Source organism: Larimichthys crocea, chromosome III, assembly GCF_000972845.2.
Source record: "Larimichthys crocea isolate SSNF chromosome III, L_crocea_2.0, whole genome shotgun sequence".
NCBI classification, from domain to species: Eukaryota; Metazoa; Chordata; class Actinopteri; family Sciaenidae; genus Larimichthys; species Larimichthys crocea.
Genome location: NC_040013.1, coordinates 28,370,298 through 28,379,613, shown reverse-complemented (window position 1 = coordinate 28,379,613; position 9,316 = coordinate 28,370,298). Strand labels below are relative to the sequence as shown.

At 38.7% G+C, this 9,316-nt stretch overlaps 1 protein-coding gene across 1 annotated transcript; it reads left to right on the top strand.

Annotated features, from left to right (window-relative positions):
* The first annotated feature begins 1,004 nt into the window (after positions 1-1,004).
* slc6a4b (solute carrier family 6 member 4b) lies at positions 1,005-7,920 on the top strand. Its single transcript, XM_019274477.2, has 13 exons — positions 1,005-1,216; positions 2,487-2,621; positions 2,695-2,914; positions 3,029-3,167; positions 3,259-3,393; positions 4,548-4,651; positions 5,496-5,623; positions 5,706-5,818; positions 6,130-6,261; positions 6,369-6,468; positions 6,598-6,698; positions 7,147-7,314; positions 7,420-7,920. Exons 1-13 carry the CDS (start codon positions 1,018-1,020, stop codon positions 7,498-7,500), a joined length of 1,755 nt encoding a protein of 584 aa, XP_019130022.2. The 5' UTR covers positions 1,005-1,017; the 3' UTR covers positions 7,501-7,920.
* The last annotated feature ends 1,396 nt before the right edge of the window (positions 7,921-9,316 follow it).

The window sequence follows — 9,316 nt, the reverse complement described above, 5'->3', positions numbered from 1 at the left end:
AGCCAACTGTGTATAATCTGTTAAATATTGTGTGAATAATGAGCTCTACATGTTAGATCATTGTTATTTAAGCAACAACCTGTTGCTTAAACAAAATAAATCTGTTTTCTTCTTTAGTTTTCATCATCAACAGTGCAACATATAAAGTTTATTTTCTCTATTTCCAGTTGTAGGCAACATTTGTGCCCATTATAGTTAAATTATAGGCAAGTAAGACAAACAAAAAGGACATAAATATCATACACACATACAAATGAATAACCAACGCCAGATCGTAACTTCTCCTCCACAGTATAATATTGTATAAAAACAAACAAACAAACACAATACATACTCTATCTAGACATAAAGAAGGGGTTAAATGTGAGAAGGAGGTTTGAACATCATTACCTGATAAACCTCCTGACAGGACTAACCGCTTGGTAAAGATGATGAAGAAGATCCTTAATAAATATGTGATGTGCTCCATCTGATAGAGGTCGCAGACCTTCTGGATCCATGTGTTATGTAGGGTGTGTTGATTTCAGTCATTTAATGGCTGGTGTAATTAATATATTTAAAAAGTATTTATTGGTCCTCCCTAAAATTATGTTTTTTACCATAAACCTGTACAGGCTTGGCAGCATGAAGAAGCTGCAGACTTTCACATCACAGTTTTTCATGTATTGTTGGAAGAGCTGAAGCTGAGACCTCATGGAGAATTATAGATTTAAAGGCCTCCTGTTAAACACCTGAAAGTCCAGTTCAATAATCTGTCACATACTCTGAGTGTGTGAAATCAAAATGAGCAATGATATTGATCAACACGTGAGACCTTTAGATCAGGTTATTTAAGGTGAGAGTGTGCTGTCAGTAAAAAGTAAACAACATCAGGTATCCCCAAGTGTCTGCTGCAGCTCCATCAACTCCTCCCACTCGGCCCTGTCATCATTAGAGGAGAAACGTCCTCCTCTCCGGTCCTCTCTGGTCCTCTGACTGACTTTTCCCAGTCCCATGTCCCGACAGGACTCAGCAGTCATGCCCGGCAGTCTGACCCACCACGGCTCTCCGAACCCCGGCTACAGCTCCAACAACGTCCCGGTGACGGTCATCACACAGACGGACTCCAGGGACAAATGGAGCAAAAAGATGGATTTTCTCTTGTCTGTCATTGGCTTTGCGGTGGACCTGGGAAATGTTTGGAGATTTCCGTACATATGTTATCAGAACGGGGGCGGTAAGTGGATTATTCAACCTTATTTGACAAGTTAGGATTGTGTAACTTCATATATTATGTGTGGAGCCACTTGGCAAACACTAAGTATATTTTAAGTGTCTTTAAGTCGATTAAAACTCAGAATTTGTGCTCGAAATGGCTTCAAAGAGGCTGAAGCTCCGCATCTGGCAGAAGAGACTGTCCATGGTGCTGAAGTGCACATCTGTATCCTTCAATAAAAACTTTTTTACACTTTTCTTATGACTTAGTCTTTATGTTTTACTTTCACTTTCTGGTTTTATCAATAATCTTTAAAACACAGGAGCTTTGTAAATTCCTCAGGAGAAATCAATACAGGCGTTTTTTTATGACAGAAAAATGTTTATTTTTATTGAATATCTGCATATCTAGATTTCTGCACAGATTTATGTTTACTGTTGGGAATAGTGTCGGCAGACAGTTTATTTGACATCTCAAAACGAGGCTGTTCAAAGTGCTGCACAGACAACATAAAAAGGCATTAAGACAAGATTTAAAAAACAAAAAACTAATTGTTGCTGAAAAATAGAAGATTAAAAATAGAACTAAAAGAAGATTATATAGGTGTTTCTTTTCATAATTTTGTGTTGGATTATAAGTGTTTCAAATGAGTCATAGCCTTAATGACATGTTCTCATTCATGATTTAATCAAATCAAGATTTAGATCCTTGTGAATCCCCCATTTAGACATATTCATAGATGCTTTATTCTCCCTATAAGGAAATTTGTTGCCACAAAGCCTCACACAAATACACAAATACAGCACATGTTTTTCCATACACATAGCTCTCGGCACTTGACAGTCATCAGGGTGTTTTGTTAAGAGATGCTCTAACCAAAGGGACAAAACTCCTGCCGCTGCGTGTCCGTTTACAGGCCGGGGATCTGTATCTACGACCTACGATGGGAGTAGTGTGAAGGATGATTTGAGGGGGTGGCTGAGCTAAAATATGATGTAAACCACAATTTACACAGTATCTCACTGAACAGATGTAAATCAACAAATTTAATTTTTTTAATTCAGATTCAAGTCCTCCGAATTATATTTTCTTAATAATAATAATAATACATTTGATTTAAAAGCGCTTTTCAAGGTACTCAAAGACACTTTACAAAGAGGAACATCAAATCATCAAAACAATATAAGATAGTACACTAAAAACACATTAGACATTACAAATTAAAAGCATATGCTCACTTTGTCACAGCCTTCATGTAAAAGCCCTGTAACCCTCATGCGTCTCTTTGCAGGTGCTTTTCTCATTCCCTACATTTTGATGGCCATCTTTGGTGGCGTGCCACTCTTTTACATGGAGCTGGCACTGGGACAGTTTCACAGAACCGGAGCCATTTCCATATGGAAACACATCTGTCCCATTTTCAAAGGTAAGACCTCACACAGCAGATATTCGGATGAAATCGGTGACTCAAAATCATCTATACTTCTCTTCTGTTTCAGGTATAGGATACGCCATTTGTATCATCACTCTCTATGTCTCCTTCTACTACAACACCATCATCGCCTGGGCCCTCTTCTACTTCTACTCCTCCTTCTCCAGCATCTTGCCTTGGACAAACTGCGACAATGTGTGGAATACCCCTGACTGCACCAACTATTTTGACATGAACAACGTCACCTGGACGAATTCCTCCAAGTCTCCGGCAGAGGAATTTTACACGTAAGTGCATGTAAGTGTGAGTAACAGAAACCACATGTATAAATAGCTTTACAGTAATACTCTACACAAATATCGTCAGCTAGTGATGTTTGGAAAATGTTTTATTATTTGCAGGAGGAACGTTCTTGAGATCCACAAGTCGTCAGGGCTGAGAAATGTCGGGGGTCTTCGCTGGCAGTTGATGCTCTGCCTTTTTCTCATTTTCACCATCGTATATTTCAGCCTGTGGAAAGGCGTGAAGACTTCAGGGAAGGTAACACATTGCTGCGTATCTTCTTTAATTTAATCACATATCTATGATCACTAGTTTGCCCATCTTGATTTATCTCTTTTTCTCACACCAGGTAGTGTGGGTGACTGCCACCTTGCCCTACATAGTGCTTTTTATCCTTCTAATCCGAGGCGCCACTCTGCCGGGAGCCTGGAAAGGTGTTGTCTTTTACCTAAAACCTCAGTGGGGGAAGCTGCTGGAGACCAGTGTGAGTTCTGCAAAGTTGGTTTGTTAGCTGGTCTGTCCGAAAAGGATAAAATTCACGTTACTGCAAGAGTTAAAACATGGTCATGCCTCATATGTTTGAGAATCTCATCAGTTTAAAAGCAACTGCGTTTCAGTAAATGAAAGGTGCCTCAACCAATGTGTAGAGTGATCTTAAGAAAAGAAAAGAAAGAAATAATTATAATAATAAACTTTAGTACATATATGTTACTTATTCTTTCTGTTTTTGGTTTAAATGCCATTTTTTCATGTCGAATTTGACCTAATACTTGTATTTATTCGGACAAATATGTTTTTGCAGCCACATCTTAAAAGATACTCCTCTCTTTTGTTCATCATGTGTCTCAGAGTATATATTTATGGTTAATAAAAATGGGATGATTTGCTCTATTTAATTATATAAAACTTTCCAAAAGCACTTTAACTCTGCAGGATATGAATAGGAGTCCCTGATTTGTATTTAACTTGCTGGACCGATGTATTAAAATCACACGTAGTAGTTTAATATGTACCTTCATTTATTTTCTACCTACTGGTCCCTTGAGAATCAGCCTATATTTTTTCATAGATCTATAAAACGTCCTCATCTTCCTCTCCGGCTCATCACTGCCGTTGTTTGCTAAACATGTGTGAGTGCTTTAGTTGGAAAGGAATATGGATGAGATGAAATGAGATGCATAAATAAGCCACAGAGAAGGATAATGAGATGCATAATTGGTTTAGATTTTCTGCCCATTAACAAAGGCCTCCCTTTCTGTCTCACTCACCAATATCCAACGCTGCCCTCTTCTTTTTAATGCCGAATGCATGCTCCTCTTCAGATCTCCCTGCTTACAGCTGTGCACCAACTAGATTTCTATACGACTGACACGAAACCTCGCTGCTCGGTAAATTAAATACTGAACACAAGAGAGTGAAAATGAAGTTGCAAATGAAAATGAATTGAAAATACTATAATTTAATTTGGAGGGTGACATTAAATCACTAAAACTGGTTCTAATCTGTGTAAGAAATCCTAACAGCTGTATTTTTATGGTGTTATATGCCTGTAGCAACCTACAGTATACCAGAACTTGCACAGTTAACAGCCACAGATAGTTAAATATCTATTTCTGTCTCTCTTTACGTCTTTTCCAGGTGTGGGTGGATGCTGCTGCTCAGATATTCTTCTCTCTGGGGCCTGGGTTCGGGGTGCTCCTGGCGCTCTCCAGCTATAACCCTTTCACAAATAACTGCTATCGGTAAGAACTGAGACTCACTGAGTCATGTGAGCCCACATCTGTGGCTTTAACACAGCTTCACAAGTAGAGGCTGAGGCTCCGGATAAAACGGCTTAAGACCTTTGTACACACTCTTTGCGCTCTGTATGACAAGAAATCACACCTCCTGCCGAATTTAACGGTTTAGCTAAATGACTTTAGTGCACGGTGCGTGGTCAAAACTCTTTTTAGCATTAGAGGGAATTTATTGCTCATGAATTCAATAAGATGGTGGAGACAATGACACAGGAGGACACAGGAGAAACTGAATAATACACTGCCAGTGGTTGATGTGATTAGTGGAGCAGAGTGGCATCTGAGAAAACCCCAGTAAGCACCCAGATTATGAAAGAAACTGGATGCCTCCACTCCTTGACTCCATCAAACATATTTCAATAAAACAATATTTCGATTGCAAAGTACCTGACAAAACTGCCAACTCTGGTTCAAAAATACTTAAGAGGAGTAATGTCGCGAGGCAGTTGGGAAAGAAGATTTTCCATTACCAAAACTTGGTAATTACTCCAAGACTGTTTCCATTTGCTACACGTTTGGTGAGAGAGTTTTATATCTCTAATGAACACACAGCAGACATCCTTTATGAGAGTATTCCTCATTAGTATTGTTGCAAGAAGTCTATGGTTGCCAGCTATGAGTGTCAAGCACAAAGCTGGAGAGAAAATATAAAGGATCCCATTAAACAAAGGTCAGAAGGGTCAGTGAAGAACGTCGGAGAAGAAATGAAAAATTAGGTGTAAAGAAGAATATGAATGACAATGCTGCCTGCTGCTGTCCATGAACAGGGTTTTATTTTCTTCCTCAATAGTGACGCTATTGTTACCAGTTTGGTGAACTGTCTGACCAGCTTTGTGTCGGGGTTCGTCATCTTCACAGTGCTGGGATACATGGCAGAGATGAGGAACGTGAAGGTGGAGGATGTAGCCAAGGATAAAGGTTGGCGAATTAGTTTTATATTTAAAAATTGTGAAAAATAAAGAACAAATCTCTTTATGAATGAATATTTTCATGTTTCCAGGACCAAGTTTACTCTTCATCACCTACCCAGAAGCCATTGCAAACATGACAGGCTCAACCTTTTTTGCAATCATCTTTTTTGTGATGATGATCACGCTGGGACTGGACAGCACGGTATGAACCGTGAACTCTTTAGTACATGAAAGCCACAGAGTCACTTCATGTATCACTGTGGAACAAATTAACCAACATATCTGAAGTTTCTAATATAAAATAAACGTTTTGATAAGAAAGTAGTCAACATTTATCGATTTCTTACACGAATATTTTATCCGTGTTTCCTCATTAATTTAAATTATTCAAATGTATGTCCAGATGAATTGTTGTAGCCATCATCGTCATAAAGCACCCAGATCAATTCAATAGCATATGCAGATTAAAATATATAGAATCTGTATATTTTAAACTTCCTCTGTGTGTTTCAGTTTGGTGGCCTGGAGGCGATCATCACTGCTGTGTTGGATGAATACCCTGATCATCTCTATCACAGACGGGAACTTGTTGTTCTGTGCTTGGTGGTTGTTTGCTTTTTGGGCTCTCTAAGCACCCTTACAAATGTAAGTTTTTTCACATTTTAAATGAGAGTTTAAACGCCTATGTTTGTTCTAATGTTTAGATATATGGAGAAAAATGTGTGATGATGGATGTAAAATGTTACTGACAGGGTGGTGCATATGTGGTGAAGCTGCTGGAGGAGTTCGGAGTAGGATGCTCCATTATAGCTGTGGGTTTCCTCGAGGCCATCGCGGTTTCCTGGTTCTACGGTAAACAAGAGATTATTCTTGACTGACTGGTATTGAAACCGATGACCCTCAGGATTAAATATGTTGTTATCACGTGAAACACAAACACTGTAAGTGACTCACTTTTTTTGTTGTTGTTGTTACTTTCAGGTATCAACAGATTTTGCAACGATGTCCAAGCCATGCTGGGCAAAGCTCCAGGATTATTCTGGAGGGTGTGCTGGGTTGCCATCAGCCCAGCATTTCTAGCAGTAAGATTCAATATTTTAACATGTAATCCCTTTAAAAAGATCAAATAAGCGTCATCCATTTAAGTTATCCTGAGATCAATAGGCGGTAGTGGACCAAGACAAAACAAAGCTTAGTGTAACATCAAAAAGACGACTGGAGAAGTGGCCTTTGAAGGCAGCGGTAACAGCTGACCCCCTTCTTTAGATTAAACCTCCTCTATGTGAAATATATTGCTCCACACTTGCTTGGGCAAATGTCAGTTTCCATCGTCTACGTACAGTTTAATATCTTTGTCTCTTATTTGCATCTCTGGTTGTCTTCCTGTTGACATTTTGCATCATTACACTGCTTCCTTTATCTATGTGCGGACATGTGAGAGATATATTACCCTTCCTCAATGTTATGTCTAATGTAATAAAGGTAACATCTAAAATATTAAATATGGAAATGTGTCCCAACTCATCTCAGTACATTATAGTGAGCTCCCTGCTGAAAGCACCGCCTCTCACGCTGTTTGAATATAAGTACCCTGACTGGAGCATCACAGTGGGATACATCATCGGCTTCTCATCCTTCATGTGGATCCCCATCTACATGGTTTACAAGCTGGTGTGGACTCCTGGATCTCTCAAACAGGTCAGTGGATGATGAGATGGTGGAGGAAAAATGTACAAGATATTAAAAACACAAACTTCCTTACACATTTTTCTTCAAATTAACCTCCTCTATCCTCTTCTGCAGAGGTTGGCGGTGTGTCTCAGACCAGAGAGGACCATACCGGACATCCACGCTGACACCCTCAACATGGCTACCGTGCCATAGAAAGAAAAACAAACACCTCAACACATGAAAAACACACTCGCCCTCTGCTTGTAGTTTTTTATTCAAACCACAGTTTTAAGTTATTTGTGAGTGAACCGGAACATTATCTAACATCATGACTGCCACCCGCTCATGATGTTGAACACGTACACTCTGTAAACTGGTAAATGCTGCTAAATTTGTAATTCAAAGAGGAGCTGAAATAGCAATACCCATACCTTACTGTGTGGTCTGTATGTATTCAGATCTATCTGCATCACCAGGACAGTATGTAGCTTTCACATGTTGCCATTTTCAAGTGTTGCATTCGTGTGTTCGTAGGAGTCATATTTATTATATAATGGTCTGCTTTCCCCCCTCTTCATCTCACACAGTACGATACGCCAAGGAAAATAAAAACATGTATTTCTATATGTAACATTCAGCACATCATTTCTGTTGCATGGTTTTCTCTTGTTAAGTTCGATATGTTCTGTAGTTTGTGAAAATTAGATGAAATCAGCCGTGCATGCTCAGCTATAGCAACGATGGACAAACACCAGCGTTGCACTTGGAGCAACAGTGAGGTTAAAACAGTTTTCCACCACTAGAATAATCACGGCAGCCGTGTTTTGCATGTAATTTCACAGAATAATAATAATAAAAAAAACTCTATTCAGTGGGATGTTTTTCCATTCAGTGGACTAATTAGCTAATGTTTTCGACACCAAGTGTTACCAGCACTGCTGTATTTTTTGTGTGGCAATTTTAGCAGATATTTACCCACTTAGGAGAGAAATTAAATGGGACCAAACCTAAATCAGCTTGACAGTAAGTACATCTGTACTGTAATATTTATTTTTATGGCAGCTGTTGAATATGTCTGCTGTTTTTCAGAACAAGTGTGAGACAAAGGCCACATCAGTTCATTTTATGTTTTTAGAAAAATATCTTTTGTGTATTGTTGGCAGTATAGGCATCATAGAAAGCAGAGCATGTGTACTTTCTGGAGATACAATATGTACAAGTTTAAGTATATTGGTTCTTTAAATTAAAAATTGACTGTTTGGTCTTTATCTGATGGCTTTGTTTAACTTCAGATAGCCTGTTTTGCCTTAAATATCAAACTGTATGTACAAAAATTGTAAAGGTTGTATTGATATTGTGCCTCTCCAGTGTTTTCACTCTCTAATTTAAGACACACCCAGTATAATATCACCTGTGTTTTGGCCACATGTGTTATCTAAAAACTGCTTTACGCTTTATTTATATTCAGAGAATAATGTGATGAGCACAGGTAATGATTGTTGTGTGATTTTTAGTCCTTTTTGACCTGGTTTATGTACTAGTCAAATGTTTATAAATGAATTATAAATGACATATTTCATCTTTGTGCTTCTTTTCATTCCTGCACAGACAGAACATCATATCATATTTTAGTTTAATTCCAATATTAAAGCAGACACTGTATTTGTTCCTGACCACATAAGAGATTTGTTCTTGTAAATCTCCTCACGTGTCTTTGTAATGCCTGTTGGCTGTTGCTGCTCACCTCTATTAGATATTCTAATTAAGAAGCTAATTTGCAATATCCAAGGGAATAAGGGGGATACAAGGGAATAGTGCTGACGTTATCCTTCAAATCCTCCCCAAACCCTCACACACACACACACAAACACCTGATATATGACTCACATTTCAGATCTTTACTTAATCAACTGGTTTGTATCCCTGGGTAAGCCAGGCCTGATCACTTCATGGACGACAGGTATGAACATACACGAGAGCAGAGAGTGGTTTGGTATGTATGATTCCTCATTGAGCTGCTGGTTGATGG